The 23,221-nt window shown below is 39.3% G+C and overlaps 3 protein-coding genes across 3 annotated transcripts; 1 reads left to right on the top strand and 2 right to left on the bottom strand.

Moving 5' to 3' along the window:
* The first annotated feature begins 6,892 nt into the window (after positions 1-6,892).
* LOC104117678 (endoglucanase 11-like) lies at positions 6,893-10,760 on the top strand. Its single transcript, XM_009628750.4, has 6 exons — positions 6,893-7,154; positions 7,246-7,458; positions 7,876-8,076; positions 8,241-8,495; positions 9,813-10,109; positions 10,200-10,760. The coding sequence occupies exons 1-6, from the start codon at positions 6,924-6,926 to the stop codon at positions 10,569-10,571; spliced, it is 1,569 nt and encodes a 522-aa protein (XP_009627045.1). The 5' UTR covers positions 6,893-6,923; the 3' UTR covers positions 10,572-10,760.
* A 7,392-nt stretch (positions 10,761-18,152) lies between these two features.
* On the bottom strand, positions 18,153-18,605 carry LOC138895581 (uncharacterized). The gene has a single exon (XM_070180288.1). The coding sequence runs from the start codon at positions 18,603-18,605 to the stop codon at positions 18,153-18,155; it is 453 nt and encodes a 150-aa protein (XP_070036389.1).
* Positions 18,606-21,467: 2,862 nt separating this feature from the next.
* Positions 21,468-22,082, bottom strand: LOC138895580 (uncharacterized). The gene has a single exon (XM_070180287.1). It carries the CDS (start codon positions 22,080-22,082, stop codon positions 21,468-21,470), a length of 615 nt encoding a protein of 204 aa, XP_070036388.1.
* Between the last annotated feature and the right edge of the window lie 1,139 nt (positions 22,083-23,221).

The following is a 23,221-nucleotide window of genomic DNA, read 5'->3' as shown; positions in this document are numbered from 1 at the left end:
CCATCGGAGCCAACTTCACCCCTAGGAGTGTTGTTGTCGACTCTCTGCGTTGTTTGGTCTGCGAGAACAATGGGGGGAACTGGGTCGCGCCTGTTTGTTTGCATTATTTGAAGCACCCGACAGTGCCTGCTTCAGTTTTGTCATAACCTGATCCTGCCGCGTGAGATGGCCTAAGATGATTGCTTGTTGCTCTTGCTGGATCCTCACAGCATACGCTACTTACTCCTCCTCAGTATCATCGGGAGTTATCTCCCGAACCCGTCGAGGGTATCGCCTGTCATGCACCGGTGTGGCGTTATTCCCCTTATTGCGGGTGTCACTGATCGAATCCTCGAAATGATGTTGATCCCCTCGAATTTCAGGATTGTGTGCATCGTTAACAGTGTTATCTCCCATTTTCTTTTTTGTGATTTTTTCTAAGATAAAATAATGAAAACACGTTAGTAAAAAAGGCAAGGATCAATTTAATTGCACGGCTGTCTAGGACCCACAGTGGGCGCCAAACGATTTACCCGTAAAATGGTACAGTTGAATTTATATGTAGTTTTTAGACAAGTGAACTAATTTGATCATGAAATAATATAATAATCGAAGAAATACATAGTACTTAGCCTTGGAATATAGATGAAATAGCAAAGGTAGTGCTTCCGTGAACACGGTTTCCGAACACAGCAATGATGAGATCAAAAAGCAAGAGAGTGATATTGTATAAAGCTTTGCATAGAATATAGTATATGTTCTAGCCGAAAATTTTGTCCCCTCTACAATGGTAACTGGGCTCACTATTTATAGCTATGCCTAGGGAAAAAGGTCCTAAGATCATGCCCTCCAATAATGCAAAGTATGAGGGCCATTGATGAAGATGTAACGTTGAGCGTAAATGTCAAATTCTTTATAATAGACCGTCGCTCTTAATGCTGTAGAATATTCCTTAATAAATACTATCGGGAGGAGAGCATTTAATACACTTTTATGAATGTTATCTGTTCTGGTGACAAGCGCAGTGGTTGCGTTCGATCCTCAGCCATTCCATCTTGGATTCCACGTGTCCTCCTTTTAGTTGGCCACATGTCATATCATATTTTATCCTATACATTAACCAATATGGATGTGCTTAGAGCATGAATCATCAATTATTATTAGACACAAGTATCTAATCAAACATTCAGCTATAACATATAAACAACAATAGGAGTTGATCATACAAGCCAAACAAGCAGATCTGAGAACTAAAATACTAAATCGGAGTAAACCAACACAAACTGAACATAAACAATCCAAATCCTTATTTATAGACTAAAAATAGAAGAGAACAAGGAATCGTTACATACCTAAAAGAAGATAACAACAATTAAAAGAAGAATGAAGGAGTTCAGCTACAACAAAATGAGTACAACAGAAATACAACAAATCCTCAGCTCAAACAACTTGCGAATTCCAGAAAATATGCAGCAATTAGGTAGAAATCAGAAACAACCTTTGAGCTCTTTTTTTTTGTTTTGTATTTGTTTTTGGAATTCAGATCTAGAATTCAAAATTTGAATCCAGAAAATTACTTTCAGCTTTGTGGAGTTGAGAAGTGGGTGAGATGTGAAAGGAGAGTAAAGATGAGTGTGAATAGTACGTGAGGGTGAATAGTGAGTGTGTATTGTGTGGGTGAGGGTATCTTTTTATAACAGATTTTTACAGTTGTTCTGTTATTTTCCTTTTCTTTTAGTCCTTTTTCTTTTCTATTTTACCCAACCTTCCCCATTATTTATTGCTAACAAGTCCCTATCCCCTTTTCTAGAAGCTTCCCAAGTAATTTAGCAAATTATTTACCAAGTTCGGTTCCTAAGCTAAACCTTTAATCAACCCTCATTCTGAAAACAGACTTCAAATGGATTTTGCACTCACATAAACTCAAACAAGACCAGTCAAGAATGCAATTCATACTAAGTAAAACATGTAATTAGATACTAATCTAAAACGTGCAAACTAAATTTTATCAGCTACACTAAAAACAAAAAATGATTACGAACACGGTTATATAGGCAAACTAATGAACTAATTGTGCAATTTGAACAAATTAAGAGAAAAGATGAGAGGCGTATACCTAAAGAGATGAGGCGATAGAGAAAATTCCAGCAGGAGTCGGCCGGTTGACCAAAATCTGGTGGCTTCAAAATGAGCCAAAACTAACATCAATCGATTGTTCTTGTTAAGAAAGGGGAAAAACTAGGGTTTCCGGCAATCTTAGATCTATAAATCGAGAAAATCTAGGGAGTTTTGAAAGAAACCAATGAGAGATATGAGATGAGGAGGAGATGGAGATTGTCCGGTGCAAAGTCGGGTAGATTTGGTGTTGTGCTGCCATCGTGTAGCGATTTTCGGCGGCGGAGACGGTGGGATTTAGAGAGAGGGGACAGAGAGGTTAAGGGAGGTGATCTGAGAGAAGTGTTTGAGGAGAGGGTAGGGGCCAGTCCGACAATTTTAAGGGAAGTGATGGATCCGTTTCGGGCCGTTAAATCAATAGAGATGAAGGGTCCTGATTAAACGTGACTTAAATGGCATCGTTTGGTGTGGATTTGGTATGTACCAGGTGACGAAGTGGATTATTTTTTATGGTTTTCTATGATTTAAAATGTAATAATGGAGGTAATCTAAAATGCAATCAAATAAAAGAAATAAAAAACCTAAAATTCTGCAAAATGATTAAAAACTATTTTAAATATTTTTAGGAGTGATTTCGTGTAGGGCAAAAATTATGTGCTCACAATCCCTCCAAGGATAATACTGCAAAAAAGAAGAAGTAAGGTCAAACTCTTGTGGCAGCATATGACCTGAAAAATACATGTGATATTGTTTCAACTTCAGGATGTTGGTACGTCATAAAAACATATATAGTCAGGACCAGAATCTATACTGTGAAAAGAAGGGAGTTCATATAACTCTATCAGAATATTAAAATCTTCAACACATGAGTCTCTAAACCCAGTTGCAAGGGTGTAAAACTGATGATTTGTTTAGAGTGGGTAAGGAGAGAGACTTTTTGAATACTCTTTTTTTTGGTGATTTGGACAGAAAACAAAAAAAAATATTTAACTTTGTGTTGGGATGAAAAGGGAAAAATGTGCTCAGAATAATTTGCTCCCTTGGACAGAAGATAAAAAAGATTTAACTTTAAGAGAAAACGGATCATGCTTGCTGAAACAAAATGGAAAAGAGGGAAAAATGCAAGGGAGAAATTGCTTTTTCACATGCCAGTTTAAGCTTAGATGCCAGACTTAATAAATTCTGCAGTTACGTATAATGATAGTCGAAATATATCTTGATTTTCGTTAAGATCTTCCGACGTCATGTATGATTCTTATTTTCTACTTTTTATTTTTTCATTTTCCTATGTGTAGAACAAAAGACACGCTCCTAAAACTGGCTATCTTGGGTATAGCAACAATTTCACATGTTGCCTTAGGTACCATAGCAGTGTCAATTTGATCATCTGATAACTTAGTAGCCTCCTTCAACACCTTAGAATTCTGCTCTAGGACACCTAAAGCCTCCAGCATTAACTTGAACTGCAAATCATAAACTGACCCTAAGCAAGGGTTTACTGTAGTTGTTAGTGCAGGAACTACTGTTCCATTGGTTTCAGGGTTCTTTCCATCATCTATTTGATTATGTGAACCAACTGTATCCTCTAAGACCTCCACATTGAAATTATCAACCTTACATACACCTGAAATCTCCACCATATCACTTGTATCTAACCTAAAAACCTGGACAGTTCCCCTAGGATTTACTGTTCCATTGGTTTTATTCTTCCCAAATGCATCACCAACTAATCCACTAGTGATTTTATCTCTATAAACTGATCATTTATCAACTTCAACTGGTTGCATTGCCTGTTGCTTCCCATCTCTTTCAATATCATCAACCCTAGTTTGTAATAAACTAGGGTTTACTGTAGCATTCTGCCCAGAGGTGTCAGCTTGATTTTCCTGCATGTTACCTCTTTGATCCTTGGTACTTGTATTAGAATTAGCTCCTGTAGTATCCTCAATTAGCTCCACTTCATCACCTCATGAAGAACTATTATTTTTTGTAGCTCTTGTGTTTTCAATTGCCTTTGATGAGTCTTGTATCGTTTGTGATGATACTTCTTGACAAGATTGATTCATGATAACATTTAAAACCTCTTTAAGATTCCCAATCCTCTTATGAACGCAATCAACCATCCTTTCTTTACTAGCCTCCACGCCAATCCCTCTAGAAGTAGGATTAGGGTTGCAACTCTTTGTCGCTACAGTAACCCCAACTTCCTTAGGACTGGAGCTAGAATTATGAACTTTCTCCAACTGTTTCTTCTCCTTTTCTGGTGTTTGGTTAGCAAGCAGAAAATTATCTCCAAAAAATTTATTTATAATTTAGGCAAACACCGTAAGAAACCGAGTAGGTGTGTCGGGGTTCGAAGGTCTGGAATCGAGGAGTCAGGAGGTTAGGGTGTTGGGAGGCCATGGCGGCCAAAAACCGGGGTCGGGGCGGGGTTGGGGTTCAAGGTCTGGGTCAGGGTAGGGTTGAGGTGGGGGTCAGGTTGAAACCATCCGTTGGAGAGTCTCGGAAAATATTTTTTCTACTCTTGCTAGGAAAGTCATTTTCCTCTAACTAGAGGAAACCAAGCTCTTAAAAACATTTAAGTCAACCAAACATGAGAAAATTAAAAAATAGTTTTTGAAAATATTTTTTTCCCTAACGAACACACCCTTATTGTAACGGTATGTAGGCTATCACCTTTTTAACATGCTAATTCTAGATGCTAAAAGTTTTTTCTACCCCCAACACCTCCATGCATTTGGAATTTTTGTTTTTTCCCCTTTTTCTTTTCTCTCATTGACGGGGCTTTTGGAGTTAGTCAACCTGCAAAATAATGATTTTCTTTTTTCAGTGAAGCAAGTCACTAGGTGGGCATATTGATGAGGAAATAAATGAGTTTGCTTAACCAAACGTGAATGAATTCATTGCCTTAACAAATCATAACAATTACAATGTATATAATCATATCATTTTACTAATTGACTTTCGGATAATTGACAAAATCTAATTATCTAGCTTCTAAAATTGGTCTAAGCTTTAATTGTCCAAGAGAAAACTCTTTGTATTTAGTCACATACAAAGTAAAATTTGTAAATTAATTTCCAACAAGTTGATATTAGCATAATTATTCTTACTCTCAGAAGTCACAACCATTCAATGGGTATCCTATTTTCGGGCTGTGGCCAGATGCAAGTTACCAAATTCCATCAATGACAAATATGCTATAATAAGAAAAGAAAAAGGACAATTTTTTTTTCATTCACATAATTAACAGGGTAAACTTAAAACACTTATTCACACTTGGCATATGCACCAAACCGTACTAATATACCGTCAAACAATAGACTTTAGGTGAAAATATATAAGTATTAATTAATCATAGTACGGATAAGTTTTTATCGTAGCTTAATTGCGATGTATAGCGAGTGGTGGATGTAGCCTTACTGCTATGTGAAGGGGCGGAGGGAGAGTAGAACATACGGGTTCGGCCCAAATTATATATTTGTCTTAAGAAATTCATTGAATACGTACAAATTATTAATTTAAAACACAGTAACTTAAAAAATTTAGAATCCGAAATCCATAAGTTTCAAATATTGACTCCGCCTTTAGCTATGTGTTAACCCATAAATTTTTAAAATTCTAGTTCAGTGCTAGTAACTTTACAAATTGAAACCATTCGGTGCTGATAATGCTCAAAATGTGGCACTATATTTTACAGAGACGGATCCAAGATTTAAATTCTATGGGTTCAACCATTAAGGTTTTTAGCATTACATCATTATATTTTTAAAGTTATGGGTTCATATTTATTATTTATTGTAATTTTAATAAATTTTTACACATAAATTTATACTCCACAATAAAAGCGCTGGGTTCAATTGAACCTGGTGCTAGAGGGCTGGATCCGCCCCTGATATTTTACCCTCTAGACTATCCCTTGAATTACAAAATTTTATTCTTGATGTGCTAACATAGGGCATTTGTAAGTTAATTTTATTTAAAGACCAAGGAATATTGAGAAATTGTTGGTAAGAGACGTTAGTTATAACATCACAGTGCTGAGTAGCTAAACGTCCATTATTGAATACGTGTACGAGCATTTCCCTATTTTTTTTCCAGGGAGTTTAGGTAGTTTTGTTACAAGTCATTGTACCCAAACCATTAAAACATAACAATAGGAAACGAGGATCACTATTATATTACTAGGAATCTATGTGGAAACTTGGACAAGGATTTGATTATTTAATTAACTAAAGAGTGTAAGTATAAAATTCAAGTTCTTCATATTGCCAAAAACACGCGTTTTACTCATTTCGTAGTTTTTGTCCCTCAAATATTGATAAATTCTGATTTTGGCCCTTGTAGTATATGATTCAACAAATTTAACTTCTATCTAATTAAAATGTGTGCCTTTTGGTGCTTTTACGTAGGAAACATGTTATATTTAGGCTATTTTTAGAAGTATAAATATAGAGTAACAATACAAGCTTAACGTAACACACAAATAATTAAATGGTAATTTGCAAATGTTCACAAGCAAAAGGATCAAATGTGCACATTTCAAGTAATTAAAAATTAAATATATTTAGTCAGATATCACAAAGACAAAAATTAAAATTTTACCAATACAAATATTTCCACATTTTGAGCTCTAATTTAATCGTAAAATTATCCTTAAGGTCTAAACAGCAAGGCAAAGGACTCAAATTACGACATAAGTGAGCCTACTAATTGACAAAATAGTGAGTGTAAAAATTCTAAGGCTTTAAAGACACGTGCTAGTCATGTATGTATGTATATATAAGAGGAAATAGGGAGAAGCTAAGGGAGCGAGAGGAAACAAAAGCATGGAAGCTAAAACGCCGCAGTACAAAACCTCAAGAAGATGGTTTCTTCAACAATGGACAGCAATAGCTTTTACATTTGCCTTAGTTCCACTCACTCAATCATTGGATTACGCAGAAGCTCTCTCCAAAAGTCTACTTTATTTCGAAGCTCAACGCTCCGGCCGTTTGCCTTACAATCAAAGAGCTATTTGGCGTCACCATTCCGGCCTTACTGATGGCCTTGATCAAGGGGTCTGTACTGTAATTCTACGCATTCATTCACATTCTTATTTATCTTTTTTGTTTGTTAGTTTTTATATTTTACTGCGCCTGTAATTAACAGGTGGATTTGGTGGGAGGTTATTATGACGCCGGCGATAATGTTAAGTTTCAACTTCCGATGGCTTTCACTATAACGATGCTTTCGTGGAGCGTCATTGAATACGGTGGAGATATAGCAGCTGCAGGCGAGTATAAGTACGCGCTTGAGGCTATCAAATGGGGAACTGATTACTTCATCAAAGCGCACACTCATCCTCATGTTCTTTGGGTTCAGGTTTGTAACTAACTTTTCTGTTTCGTTATAGATTTCATGAACATGTGAAAAGTCCCTTTAATCGCGCCCAAATAACTGTTAAGCTGAGTTGAACTATCGATTTCCAACTGAGTCACTTTCGCACACTTTGATTTCTTAGTGGGTCCATTTGTTATTGTCCTTATGGACGTAAATCAAGCAGAAGTGACTAATTTCTTTGAATACCAATATTGGGGTCATCTGCAAGCAGTGACATATCCATAGTTATAGAATTCACAATTTCGATTCGACTTGAACTTATATATATGTGAAAAAAATAATTACTAATGTATTTATCCAATGCAATACTAGCTCTTAAAATATATACTAGTTGAGAACTTACATTTTCAAATTGAAAATTAAACAGTATTTAAATTTTGAATCCGTCACTATGTGCAGGTTGGTGAAGGAGAAACAGATCATTATTGTTGGCAAAGACCGGAGGACATGACCACATCTCGTCGAGCTTACAAAATCGACGAGAAATATCCCGGATCAGATGTCGCCGGAGAGACAGCAGCCGCCTTGGCGGCTGCGTCAATCGTGTTTAGGAGAACAAATCCACAGTACTCTCACCTTCTCCTGATCCATGCAGAACAGGTAACTAACTTATTTTCTAGTAATAACTTTGTTTGAATACGTTAAAAATCAATCGCTGAATACTAGTGTATACAAGTGGCATACATTTTAAAATTGATACTCCAAAGTCCAAATATTGATTGTTTACTACAGTTTACTTATAAAATTCTTTTCCAAAATTGTAGTTGTTTGAGTTTGGTGACAAGTTTAGAGGGAAGTATGATGCGAGTGTAGGAGCAGCAAAAGGTTACTATCCATCGTTGAGTGGTTACAAGGATGAGTTGTTATGGGCAGCTTTGTGGTTATACAAAGCCACCGACAATTCCCATTATTTAAATTATGCTTTACAAAATGCTCAATCTTTTGGCGGGATCACTTGGGCCATCTCCGAATTCAGTTGGGACGTCAAATACGCTGGTCTTCAACTACTTGCCTCTACGGTAATTGTAATTCTATACACTAGCTCAAGTTTTCAATAAAATAAGGTCACCATGTTTACAATTTAATAAATGTTAGTCTTTGTTAATAAAGTGAATGCATAGATTATTTTGAAGTGTTACCCAAAAATAGTTTCATATATCGTTGATTAATTAGGTAGATCTACGCTTTAGTTGATTTTATTATTGAGAATACATATGCATGCATGAGTGGTACAAGATGATTTGTATTACTCTACATTTTCATTTGAATTATTTTACACATGTACTTTTTGCATTTACATTAATACTTGGGACATTGCATATATATTATAATAAAATTAGGTAAGTTTTGACACCTATTGAGTTGTAGATGTATGATCATGTGAAAAGAGATAAGTTCATAGAGACAAGGAGGATCCTTGTCCTGGAGAATAAAAACACCATATGTTTAGGCACAACTTATGTTAAATCATGTTATTAATGGAGGGTCCAAAATCAAGCATAAAAGTAATGTGTTTCCTTTTCCACTATGACCCTGATCTGGCATTTTTCTCAATGGGCCGCGATAGTAATCAGCGTGCTATGATTAAGAAGTCACATATTCGGAAAGGGATTTAAGTTATATATGCACTAAAATTGTAGCTTTTTTTATATCATCCATGTAATTTGATAGTGTAATAAGTGCATATAACTTAAATTTGAAGGAACTTAAAATGTCATATAGCAATAGAATTGAGTAAGTTTAGACACATGTTGAGATGTAAATGTAGGCTCAGAAAATAGTGAATTATGTTAGACGAAATTAATTTCATAGAGACAAGAAGGGACCCTTGTCCTTGAGAATACAAACACCATATATATGTTAACCAGTTAAGGCAAAATCTACTTCAAAGCAAGTTGTTTGTGATGAAATCAATGTATAGTTAGATCCAAATCAAGCACAGAAGCAATCAAGAAATTTCCCTTTCAACTATAATCACTAATTTGGTTTTTCTTCAATTCAATGAGCCACCGTCTCTTTGGATCTCATTGCTCATGGTTAAGAAGTCATTGAACTTGAGCTCATGTTAATATCTCATGTATGACATGATTTGGCCATTGTTTTGTCGCGTTAGACAATTTTTCTACTTTTATTAACATTAATTTATCATCAAATTAAAGTTTACAGTCTAGTGAAGTCAGTAAAAATCTCTCACACAATAAACGTGAGTTCAATTCTCGTTGTCCCTCTTCTCTCTCCCCTTACTATTCTCTTAGTGTAATGGATTTTGTTTTTAAGAAAATGGCAACAATTTGACCGCTAACACAAATGACTTATGTTTTTTTCCTTTATTGCAGCTGCCAATTAGGCAAGGGAGGGGAGAGGAAGAAGAACTTAGCAAAATTCTCCAAGACTACCGTTCGAAAGGAGAACACTACATTTGCGCTTGTCTGAACCAAAACAATAAAACTAATGTGCGTCGCACCCCAGGAGGCCTCCTCTATATCCGCCAATGGAACAACATGCAGTACGTCGCCAATGCAGCATTTCTCCTCATGGTCTATTCAGATCATCTCAGGGAAACCAATCAGATGGCTAGATGCGAACGCCGTTTTGTGGGACCCGAGGAAATCTTCGCCTTCGCTAAATCACAGGTTCCATTTGCACCTTTTACTGTGATACAAATCGAATTGTGATAGATACTGTTCATTAGTTGATCAATTCTAACTCATCAAAAATAACAGGTGGACTATATCTTGGGTTTGAACCCAATGGGTATGAGTTACTTGGTTGGCTATGGAGCCAAGTATCCCCGAAGGGTGCACCATAGGGGTGCATCGTTGGACTCGTACAAAAAGAAGAAGAGCTTCATTAGTTGTACCCAAGGCTATGATAACTGGTTCGGACGCAAGAATCCAAATCCCAATACATTAATTGGGGCATTAGTTGGTGGGCCAGATAATAAGGATCGGTTCAATGATCATAGAAGAAATTACATGCAGACAGAGGCTTGTACTTATAACACAGCACCTATTGTTGGGATATTTGCAAAATTGCATGCGCTGGAAAGAGATACCGACATCGAAGATTCACAATTATTTTCTGCTAATAAATAGTTTCACTATTGATGATAATTCCACGTAAAGCCAATGTTTTGATTTGATTGAAGAAAGAAATACAACAAAGGAAAGTCAAAAGTATATATATATATATATAGTAGCTCCATTTGTTAAAACAGTGTATTCTTCTTATGCTGTTCCACGATCATCTTCTATGAATAATAAGATTCACATTTCTTCTTCCAATATTGCTCTTGCGCTTGAATGTCTTCTATGAATAAGATTTACATATTACATACTAGTTATATATACGTCTATGAAGGAAAAAAAAAAAACAGCCTGCACGCTAAAAGGGTGTATTTTGCGGAACGTTATCAATACAATTTAAAGGTAAAAGATTTAAGAGGAGAACGCGAGACTAAAATAGCACGGGTGGAGCTAGAAGGGTAATCACGGGCTCAACAAGTATCCAATAGCTTTAATCCAAAACTCTATATTTATAATAAAATTATTAAATATATACAAAAATTAAATTCAACACCAAGTTACTAATACCTAATGTAGAGTTTAGAACCCACTAAGCACGGGCGGCTCAACCCCAAGGCAGTTAAAGCCAAGGCTTTAGGCCCCAAAAAAACATAGGACCACAATTGCTTACGTAAATAACAGATGAATGGGATGCACTTAAATGACTTTTTACTTTTCACTTTACAGTTCCTTACGTACATACTTTGAGTTAATTAGCTCCATATTGATTTTTGGACTTATTTTGCAACAAAGGTACTACGAAAAACAGTACAAGTATAATACTCTAATTGATATACTCAATGAAATAAAAAGATTTGATTCTTATTTCACATGCCTATATAATATCATAGAAAAATAAAGACATTTCCTCCAACGGAAGGATATTTTTCGGAAGTGAAATTAATAAAAGTTTACCTAAAATCAACAATATTTTAAGAATAATTAAATAAATTGGCTACATTATCAATTAGGGAAAAAATATTAGAAGATCAGTTCAGCTATAAAATATAATTATCGTTTTTGATGCTAAGTTCAAATACTAGGCCCCCCTCTTTAAAATAGAGGTAGAGGAGCTGTTGCAATTAAAGTGTTCTGAATTTCCTTAACGGTTGGTGCTATTGGCGGTGAAGAATGTAAATAAGGAAACACGATCAGTAAGATTTATATGCATTTTGTGATCTTCCGCTTCGGTCTGAGTTTTTTCGGATAGCCGGAACCCTTGAAGAGACTTTGAGTCTCCTAAATCTTTCATATCAATCTGGGTTCTTAAGCTTCTCTTAAGCTCTCTTGCTTATAGATATGAGATCAATGACTTAAATAAAAGAAAAATATCGAGAGAAAATCTTAGCCCTTAAAATGATATACTTAATCAGATTGATGCGTAATTATTATTGTTTTTGGATCTACAGGCCTTAGTCTTACCTCTGATTATGAGAATTTGTCTGATAGTAGGGAATGTCTTTTATCACTTGTCCAGAAAAATAAACGAAAACTTAGTACTAATTGAGTACTCGTTATTTTTGGAAAATACGGAATAGCGACACCACAACCAATATCTTGAAGTTTATTAAGACGGTGAAGGTTTAACTCCTCGTAGGGACTCGTATTATGTGATCGCACAGTGAAGGATCATATCAGTGCCAAGTTGTCGAAATTCCAAGTTCAACGTACAGCTAGTTATGTTATTCATTAATATTTCATTTCTTGTATTTTCATAGTCGAATTTTAATGAGGTAAAGATATCTTTTATAGTACCTAACAGTTTGACTTACTTCAAAGACTGTGAAAACATACGTATAAATCATATGAATTTATGAACTGAATTCACTAGATTGTAATAATTTGAGATAAAGTTGGAAATTAAGGAACTTCTTTTGCAAATTTCTATGTACTATATCATTAACTTTTGTAGCAAAAAATATAAGGTGCTTCTAATAAATTATTCAGACAGTTTAGTGATATAAAAGTTAAATGAGTAAGGTCATCATAAAACTTATTGGTATAATTTGTAGTGGCAAGAAATAAAAGAGATCAGTTGACAAGATATTATCATTTCTATTAAAATTATAAGGTCATCAAATAATTTACAGATAAATTCCTAGTATATAAATTCATCACTACTATATACGGTGTTTTAAGGGAAAATCAATATTTTTAATATAGCGAATATATTTAACACTAATAGAACACCTTTCATGTTATAATTTGTCACCGAACAGAAGATGGGATGTAGCTAACTAACTATCAGATATTATATGTTGCATACTTTATAGTTAGCTGCAAATTTATACTAGTAAATTGTATATTCATCGTGTAGTGTGACTATGACATGATCGATCATTGAATAGTTAACTTATGACCCCTTGTTACTTCCATAACTTCTTGTGTTGGCTTCCCTAAAAAATAATATGCTTTGTATATTTGAAATAGTACATGTAATTAATTTTGACTAACGGACACCTGTAATTAATTTTGACCGACCAACAAAAATAAAAGATAGCCCTTTTAAATAAGGGGTGAACATTCACGTTTGACTGTTTGAGTAACACTTCCACTATTTTATTTGTTTAACCGAAAAGTGTAACTTTCGGCTAAAACTATTATTTTTTGTGTAATAACGGGTTAAACCTAATTAATGATAATATCTCTAGATGCGAATCTTGAAAACATGTATGAGGTGGGACAGATCCAGGAAGGGGTTGACAATAATAAGTATTAAATAGTCATAAAGTGTAAGCAATAATGAGAGAATGGCTAATAATGAATAACAATAAATGGCATTTTAGTAAATAGGAGGAGTGATTCACTCAATAAATGATGAGTTAGGTGATTATTTCTCATGACAATGATGAGTGATAGACAGATCTTAGAACATTCGAAATATTCTCGGATCTGATGGAAAAGTGTAGGATAATATGAACAAGAATCTTGATAAAAATGTGTTCTTTGTATCTTTTTAAGGGGAAGAGAATCTTTTAGCAAGGTCCGCTCTTATCACAATGAATATCACATGCCTCTATTCATTATCTTTTTTCCCTATTTATATGGGATATACCCTCAATAAACCCTAGTAGTACAAATACAAAGAATATCCAACAGAATATTCTTTTTAATATTCTACCCTAATAAACTAGCCGTTATAGCTCTTTTTATGGCACTCGACACCGACCATCTTCTGCATCTCGACCACGGGCTTTGCCATCTTCTGGTCGACCTCGGCAGACTCTTTTTTCAATATTGCTTGGTCCCAAGTATTGAGACAGATATCGACCCATACAGTCAGTCCCTCCGCTTATTAAGGCCGGCCTCAGGCGACCTTAATGAGTGGATTCTGTTTACTGCGGTTGACAAAATTTGGATGAGAGAGTCAAGCAGTGGCGTTTCAGAAGAGATGACATCATGATCTTTCGTGAACCACAACTTTCAGGGTTGTGTCGCTTCCGCACCAGAATAACGTCATAACATCGTGCGTCATTATGGTGCATTTTCCCCATGCTCTGCGTCATTTCCCTGTGCGACTGTCAGTTGGGGGCTTCCATTTCGATTCCATTGCCAGGTAATGATGGCATAGTCTCTTGGTTTTGATGCCTGAATTCTTATAAAGAGAGGTGTAACGGTATTCATTTGTCCCCTACGCATTTTTCTCATAAAAACCTTGTGCCTTCTTCTTCTTCTTCCATTGCCGCATATCTTCTTTACTGGTCCTAGTGATTCTCATTGCCTCTAATACTTCCTTTCCTGAATATCCTCTTTCAAAAATATGGCTAATGTATCCTTTAGTTCTGGTGCGAGAGTTGACCATGTCCCTTTGGTGGTGCTTATGCCCCCTCGTGCTGATGGCGTCTCTGTCGCCGTTGAAGATGAGAATTTTCCTACGGTGGAGGAAATAATTTCTCATAGTGAGAAAGTTAGGTCTAACTTTTTGAAGGCGCCTGAAGGCGAGCCCGAGGTCTCGGAATCGGCGATGAAAGAGGTCGATCTAGCTAAACTTAGGGCAAAATTCAATATTCCTGCCCACATCGATCTGGTCCCCGCAGGGCGTGATACGGTACAAATCTGTCGCCCCAGTTATTGCGCGTTTTATGCATATCCTTTCCATGTTGGCTATACTCTTCCCCTTCTCCCGTTGGCAGAGGAATTTTTCCGCTACTATGGCGTTTGTCCGGCCCAACTCTCTCCATACATCTACAAGCTTATTAGGATGCTCACAAAATTTGCGGAGTTGGCCGGGGTCGAGGTCACACTCTGCCATCTGATGGATCTCTTCGCCCCCAGTTTTTACATGGGGACGATGTTATATCTTCGCCACCGAGGAGGTAAATGCCTAGTGGTGAAGATGGATAACAAGGCAAATTGTCAGTTATGGCACAACTACTTTTTTGTCAGAACCGAAGACGTGGTGACCAACACGAACGGCTTCCCTGAGACTTGGAATTACGCTCGTAAGTATTTATTCTTTGCCGAAAGCATTTGATTTGTCTTAGTCACTGGCTCTGAAATTTTGTCTCTTCTTCCTATAGCCAAGACTACGCCCCCTCCTTTGGTCGGGGACATTTCAAACTGAGTTGGCCGGAATCTGCCTCACATTGTGGGGATTCGTGAATGGCCGGGTTTTCTCAAGAAGTTCGGGCTAGCTTCTTCCTTGGCCGGTGAGTTCATCTGTATAAATTTTTGTTGTCTTGACCTCATGGTCGCTAGCTCATGGCGGTTTGTTCTTGGTGGTGATAACCATCAATATTTCCTTTTCCATTCGAGGATCTTCGAGGAGGCCGAGGGCTCCTCCTCCTGCATTTCGTAAGAATAAGGCTGCCTCTTCTTCGGCGTTTATTCCTATTATGACCACGGATAGGCTTGCTCGATCGTCGGCCCCACATACTGCTGCCTTGACATCAGTTTCTTCTCCGCCTGCAGACATATCAACAGTAGAGCTTCCGACTTCCCCTTTGCTTCGTCTAGTGGATGAGGAGGAGTTAACGCCGAGCGGCGGGGATTTGGTTCCCCGTAAGAGAAGATCTGTGGACGTCGGTGATGGGGTCGCCCAGACTATGGATTCAGTAAGGGACGATTTTGTCATCCGTGAGACAGCGACAATAGTGCTTGAAGATGACATCGAGTTGCCGTCTGAGATTCCACCATCGGCTAAGGTCGCAGAGGGTGTGTCCCTTCCCGATGCCTTGATGGAAGCCGAAGGGCCGTCCGCGAAGGTCTATGATATTTTACGGCAAGATGAGCCATTGGCCTCGTAACCGGATGACGGTCCTTTTTCGCTGGACGACATGAAAGGTAAAGGCGTTTCCAAGGAGGGCTATGAGACGGGCTCTGAAATTGACGCCGATGAGGTGAGGATGATGGGGGAGGGATTTACCCGACTCAAAATAAGACTGGAGTTGTCCACGCGGACCATTGCATTCCTCATGGATCGAGATTTGTTGGTAAATACGGAGAACCTAGTTCCTTCTCTTGGTCCCCTCTGTTCCGACGTGGAGGGTAAAACCCTTGAAAAGATGGATGACGTTACCTTATCAAGGAGCATAGCCGGCCTCGCTCTCAGGGTAAGTTTTTTGACTTCTTTTATTTTTTTTGTCAAGTTCAACGTTTAGGCTTCGTTTTTACTCTTCTCTTTCTTTTTCTTTCTCTTTCAGACTGTGATTTTGGAAATTGAAAGCGTCCGAAAAGAGGAGAGGCGTAAGGCTATTTTTCTGAAGATGAAGCAGAAATACCGCGAGTACCGTGGCAAGCACCGCGAGATTTGTAGGCAGTTTGGTGAGAGCGACAATCTCCAGGCTCTTCGAGACGAACTGAAGGAAAGGGATGACGAGCTGGTGAGGGTCATCGAAAAATACAGTGTTCTTCAGGGGGTGCTAAGAGATAAAGAAGAGGATCTTGAGGTTAGTAGGGGGTCGAAGCCCAGTGCTGCGCACCGAGCTTGAGGAGTGTGAATTTAAAGAGGATGCTTTAAGTGGCGAGGTCGCCGAGAAGGCAACGAATCTCGAAAAGGCGGAGTTAACTTAGTCGGGGGTTATGAAGAAGACAGAGGCTTTGGAGATCGTGATCCATGTTCTTCATTCCGAGTGAGAGAGTGCCTTGGAGATGGCCAGACTCAAAGAAGAGCGTCTTGATGAACGGATTGGAGAATTAGTGAAAGTGGCTTCTGGCCTTTGTGATCGAGTCGCCACTCTTGAGGCCGAAAAGGCACCGTTATTGGCTCGACCATCCTCTTCTCGCACTTATAATTTTCCTGATATTCCTCGAGATTTGTACGAGGAGTGGATTTACGCCGAGGCCCAGCTGGATATATTTAGAGATCTGACGAGGGCGAGAACCATTTCAGAAGCCGTCTTCGAGGATGCTCGTGTTAAGGCACGTAGAGCTCGGGTCGCTTGTGGCTACGATCCTACTACACTGAAGGTCGGTGATGATGAGGGGAATACGGGCGTGGATCGGATTGAAGAGGACGCTTGGTATGAGGACGAGTATCCTGAGGGAGATGGTGATGGTGAAGGGGCAGATGGGGATGGCCTAGGTGATCAGGCAGATGGCGCTGCCGGGCCTGGCGGCGATTAGTAGTTTTTCTTTTCCTTCTTTTTGTTTTGCCGCAAACTTGTAAGTTTTTTATGGGTATCTTTTCGAGCCTTTGTAAAAAATATTCTAAGTATGAAAATACCAGTTTTGTTATTTGTACCTAATTCTTTTTCTTCAGTTCGAACCTGTATGCTTTTGATCTTGTTGCTTGGTTGCCTTGGTTTTCTTAGTCATAATCATTTAGCTCGAGAAGGGTTAGACATATCCTTAGTTTAATTATGGGTGCAGGTCGACGGGTGTTAGTTCGATCGATGTCAAAACAAAAGCTAAGTTTGATCATGGCCAAGGGCCAGTAGATATTAGCTCGAACGAGGTCGAACATATCGTATATTTATTTATGTCAGAAGGCCAGTTAGGTGTTAATTTGAACGAGGTCGAATACAACCTATACTCAGTTATGGCCGAGGGCTGGTTAGGTATTGATTCGAACGAGGTCGAATATAGCCTATACTTAGTTATGGCCGAGGTCCGATTAGGTGTTGATTCGAACGAGGTCGAATACAACCTATACTTAGTTATGGTCGAGGACCGGTTAGGTGTTGATTCAAATAAGGTCGAATACAGCCTATACTTAGTTATGGCCGCGGGCCGGTTAGGTGTTGATTCGAACAGGGTCGAATACAATCTATACTTAGTTATGGCCGAGGGTCGATTAGGTATGCCTCTAGGTGCGGCATATGTAGGCATTGTGATCTTTAAGGCAACGTTGCCTTGGTTGTACATTTGGAGAAATAGAAATAAACTTCATGCATTTGTGCTTTGTTCATACACTTGGAGAAATTTACATATTTTTTCGGACGTTGGCTGGCATTTACATTCTAGTCCTAGCCTATCTAGTCCCTTTATTGGTTGACTTGGAGGAGTCCTGAGAGGTCGAGCAATGAACTAGCCGTCATGTGCCTCCGTCCGTGCGCACTTCAACCTGAAGTGTCCCCTCTGTCGCCTCCTTAAAAACCTCCTTGAGAAAACCCAATTGGGGCAAAACACAAGTGAGGGAAAAAAAGTACGACTTTGGGGACGCTTCTTGTCTTAAAAGTTGAAGTACTTGAGGTTTGCGATATTCCAGTTGTTTGGTAGTAGCTTTCCTTCCATTGTTTCTAGTTTGAATGACCCCTTGCTCGCTGTCGTCGTGATTTTGTACGGGTCATCCCAATTTGTTCCTAGTTTACCTTCCCATGGGTTTTGTCTCGCTTGTGTTTTAGCTTTAAGCATGTAGTCCCTAACTTTGAGTGGCCTGATCTTTGCCTTTTTGTTATAATAGCTTTCTGCTTGTTGCTTTTGGACGATCATCCTTATGTAGGCCATATCTCTTCGTTCTTCGACTTCGTCGAGCTCCTGCCTTCTGCTTTCATCGTTGCTGAGTCCGCTTTCGTAGGAGTATCTTAGGATGGGCTCCCCGACTTCGATCGGTATTACTGCATCAGTTCCATAGACCAATGAGTAAGGCGTCTCTCCTGTGCTTGTCTTCGGTGTTGTTCCCATAGACCAAAGAGTACTTCTGGTAATATTTCCGGCAATAACCTTTCGGCGTCTTTGAGTTTGTTTTTCATGATGTTCAATATCGACTTATTGGAGGACTCTGCTTGTCCGGTGCCCGCGGGGTGGTTTGGCGTTGAGAGTATTCTTTTGATATGCCATTTCTTAAAAACTCAGTGACTTTCTTTCCTGTAAATTGGGGTCGGTTGTTGCAGCTGATCTTTTTGGGGAGGCCAAATCGACATATGATGTTTTTCCATATGAAGGTGATCACTTCCTGTTCATGTCTTTGGGCGAATGCTCTTGCTTCTACCCATTTAGATAAATAATCAGTTAAAACCAAAAAAAAATGTACGTTACCTCATCCTGTCGGGAGGGGGGCCCATGATGTCTATTCTACATTTGATGAACGGCCAAGGGGAAGTCACTGAGTATAGGTGTTCGCCTGCTTGGTGGATCATTGGGGCATATTTTTGGCATTGCTCGCACTTTTTCATGAAATATGCTGCCTCCTTTTTGATGGTGGGCCAGTAATACCATGCCCGTATGAGGCATCTGACCAAAGCCCAATTGTCGGAATGAGATCCACAGTGGCCTTCGTGTACTTCTTCAAGGACGCGCCACGTCTGATTCGGGCCCAGGTATTTCGCTATAGGGCCACTGTACGTTCTCTTGCACTGGTCGTTGTGAATGGTGTTGTACCGGGGTGCTTGTATCCGCAATTTCTTGGCTTCTTTTTTAATCAACTGGGAGTATTTTGTCCTGCAATTATGTAACAATACGGTTGCGCCAGTCCCAAGTCAGGTTTATGGTTCTTACCTCAATTAGGTCTATTGATGAATTGAAAAGATGGACAATGCTTCTATCTCTGGTTGCAATGTTTTTAGTGGTTGTGACTAATTTGGTGAGGCCGTATGCCTCGGTATTTTGTGCTTGGGGGATCTGGTCAAGTTGACATTCGTCGAACTCCGGTAGCAGCGTGCAAATTTCGGTCTGGTACTTTTGCAACCTTTGTTCCTTGATTTGGAAAGTCCCTGTGACTTTGTTGACTACGAGTTGAGAATCGCAACGCAGTCTTAGCCGTTTTGCTCAGTATTTGACTGCTAGTCTTAATCGTGCAATTACGGCCTCCTACTCGGCCTCGTTGTTAGTCATGTCCTGGCATCTAATGGACTGGTGAATCACTTCGCCTGTTGGGACGTCGAGTAGAGTCCCAGCCCGGACCCTGACATGTTAGACGGGTCATCAGTGTACAGGATCCAGAGGTCTTGCGTTTGGGGAGAAGCGTGGATGGCTTCTTTTTCGACTTCGGGCATTATTTTTGCGCTGAAGTCAGCGACGAAGTCTACAAGGACTTGTGACTTTGTTGTTCTTCGCGGCCGATATGTGATATAGTGCTTGCTCAATTCGATGGCCCATTTGGCCAACCTGCCCGATAGCTCGGATTTATGCAAAATGCTTCTCAGGGGGAAAGTCTTGACGACCGAGATGGGGTGGCATTGGAAATATGGTCTAAGCTTTCGTGAAGCTACGACTAAGGCCAAAGCCAGCTTTTCGAGGTGGGGGGTATCTTATCTTGGCGTCGACTAGTGTTTTGCTAATGTAATAGATGGGAGACTGCATACCTTTATTTTCTCGGACCAGGACTGCACTCACAACTACTTCGGACACGGCGATATAGACGAGGAGGTGCTGCCCCACTTCTGGTTTTGAAAGCAACAGTGGTGATGACATGTACACCTTTAACTCCTTCAGGGCTTGGGCGCACTCAGGGGTCCATTGGAGGCTGTTATCCTCTTTGAGTACGCCGAAGAATTTATGGTACCTATCAGATGATCACGAAATGAAACTTGAAAGGGTGGCGATATGGCCAGTCAACCTCTGAACCTGTTTTTCGGTGGTCAAGTGCTCCAGTATTCCTTAGATGGCCTTGATTTGGTCAGGATTGACCTCGATACCTCGTTGTGACACTAGGAAACCTAAGAATATTCTTGAGGCCACGCCGAATGCACATTTTTGGGGGTTCAGTTTCATTCCGTATTGCCTGAGTATGCCGAAGGTTTCTCTCAAGTGGTCGATGTGATCTTTTTTCCTTTTGGATTTGACCAGCATCTCGTCTATATAGACTTCTACAATTTTACAGAGTTGATCTTTGAACATCCTCGTCACCGACCTTTGATAAGTCGCCCCCGTATTTTTCGGCCCAGAGGGCATAACCTTGTAGCAGTACGTCCCCTGATGGGTGATGAAGGGGTTTTTTTCCTGATCCTCTTCCTCCATGAGGATCTGATTATAGCCCGAGTAGGCGTCCAAGAAGCTTAGTAGTTTATGCCCGACCGTTGCATCGATGAGTTGGTCGATATGGGGTAGTGGAAACGAATCTTTGGGGCATGCTTTGTTCAGGTTAGTAAAATCTACGCACATCCACCATTTTCCATTCTTTATTTTCACCATGACCATGTTAGCGACCCATTGGGGGTATTTCGACTCCCTGATAAAGCCATTTTCAAACAAATTTTCCACCCCTTCACATACTACATCATTAATTGCGGAGTTGAACTTACGCCTAACCTGCCTCATCGGGGGGTGGAATAGATCGATGTTCAATTTGTGTGTGGCTATCTTCTTTGGGATACTTGGCATATCTGCATGGCTAAAAACAAACAAGTCCGCGTTAGCAGTTAAGAATTGACAAAACTTACCTGGTTCTTGAAGTTTGTAGCCAATGTAAGCTTTCTTGGTGTGGTCGTTGCTATCTAACTGAACGGGGTCGAGGTCCTCTACAATTGATCCTGCAGCTTCGACCATATCGGGGTCTCTGATGACGTCCTTGCTGTCATTACACATCGACCTCAACCATGTTGATTGCTATGCCTCTTTTTCTTTGTCCTTTGTTTGTTGGATGGTTGTACAGTCTAGGGCGATGTAGTAGCATTCCTGGGATGTGCATTGTTTCCTTGGTATACTGAATATTCCCCATGGAGTTGGGAATTTGATGACTTGGTAAAAGTTGGAGGGGATGTCTCTCATGGTGTGTATCCATGGTTGCCCTATTATGGTGTTGTACATTGTGTCTTGGTCCATGATATGGAATGTGGTTTCCATGGTGACTCCACCGGCTAGGACGGTGAGTGTGATCTCACCGGATGTTTGCTCAACTGCATTGTTAAAACCCGTTAGTGTGATGCAGCATGACACTATCTTATCCTCGAGTTTCATTTGTGCAAGTACTCGAGAGTGGATAATGCATGCGCCGCTCCCATCGTCCACCATAATGCGCCCCACGTCGATATCTAAAATTTGTAAAGTGATAACAAGAGCATCATAGTGAGGCAAAACCAAACCATTGGTATCTGACTTATCAAAGATGATACTTTCTTCGAGTTTATCATATCGTTTGTGGGTGATCGACTGTTTGAGCTTGTGGGTTCTGGTAAACTTCACACTATTGATGGAAGCAACATTGACTCCACCGATGATCATATGGATAGTACGGGTCAGCAAGGGTGGTTTCGGCGGTCCTTGATGCTGTTCACTTCCTCTGGCAAAGTTGGTCCTTCCCCGGCCGCTCAACAACTCTTTGAGGTGTCCCTGTCATAGCGTGTTTACGACCTCCTATCTTAGGTCGATGTGTCGTGCCCCATTTTCTCACAAAAGCGGGTTTCGACATGTGACAACTCTTTTAAATGGGTATTAAAGGAGAAGAGTTGCCACCGAACAATTTTGAGGTGCGTTAGGGCACCTATTTGCAAATAACTCTATTTGACTTGTCCGTATCACCAAAGATCGGGTAAGGGCTCAAATTACCTCAAAGAGAAGTGTTTGGCACTCTTCGAAGTCCAGAATGGTGGGTCCCGGCCGAACTTTAAATTATGTGGATTATGCAATTAGGCTAGGTGATCAAATAAATAAAGGAAAATTTAGAAATCGAAGAGTCTTATTAAGACATATGAGAATCGGCATAAATTTTAATGACTACAAGAATACAACTATATTGATCTATGTTAAATGACTGAGTGTAAAATATATAGGGGGCTAAAGTTTTTAGCCTAAAGGATCACCCCGTGAAACATAAATAATACTTCGTAACTCCCTTAAAGTGGGGGTTGCTCATATTATTCAGCGGACACAAACTATCATCTCCTGCTACCCAATTACTATGTTGAAGTTGTTTACTTAAAGGCTCTCTAATTCAATTCTAAATCGTACCCTATGCATTCACTACCCGTCCCATGCCTATGGTCCAGGAAGCTTTGGACCTCTATTAGGTGGTTCTAGACTCAACTTAGGTTGCTCAAAATGATAAAAACTAGGCAGCATTCAAAACAGATAGGACTTTACGTAAAGACAATTAAAGGCTCAAATTAGCTTCCACACATAAATAACAAATGCACGCGGGCAGTTTAGGCAGTACATATTTTAGGGAATTAAGACGTATTAAAGTTGTCAAATCCTATAGGCATAATTTCTAGGCGATTCTGATCTCCAGCATCACACAAACATCATTGTTGTTTCTGACTAATGAATTCGCAGATTAAAGGTGTTAAGAGCTCCTATAGGCATAATCTCTAAATTGTTTATGCAATGGGGCAGTAAAACTGTTAAAAGCTCAGAATTAATGA

This window comes from Nicotiana tomentosiformis, chromosome 7, assembly GCF_000390325.3.
Source record: "Nicotiana tomentosiformis chromosome 7, ASM39032v3, whole genome shotgun sequence".
NCBI classification, from domain to species: domain Eukaryota; kingdom Viridiplantae; phylum Streptophyta; class Magnoliopsida; order Solanales; family Solanaceae; genus Nicotiana; species Nicotiana tomentosiformis.
The sequence above is the reverse complement of the archived record's forward strand: the minus strand, read 5'-3'. Positions and strand labels throughout refer to the sequence as shown.

Coding starts and splice junctions, on each gene's coding strand:
- LOC138895581 (XM_070180288.1), bottom strand. CDS start 18,605: ATGGGAACAACACCGAAGACAAGCACAGGAGAGACGCCTTACTCATTG.
- LOC138895580 (XM_070180287.1), bottom strand. CDS start 22,082: ATGATCATCGGTGGAGTCAATGTTGCTTCCATCAATAGTGTGAAGTTT.
- LOC104117678 (XM_009628750.4), top strand. CDS start 6,924: ATGGAAGCTAAAACGCCGCAGTACAAAACCTCAAGAAGATGGTTTCTT. Junction 8,496..9,812: donor TTCAACTACTTGCCTCTACG/GTAATTGTAATT, acceptor CCTTTATTGCAG/CTGCCAATTAGGCAAGGGAG. Junction 10,110..10,199: donor TCGCCTTCGCTAAATCACAG/GTTCCATTTGCA, acceptor CAAAAATAACAG/GTGGACTATATCTTGGGTTT.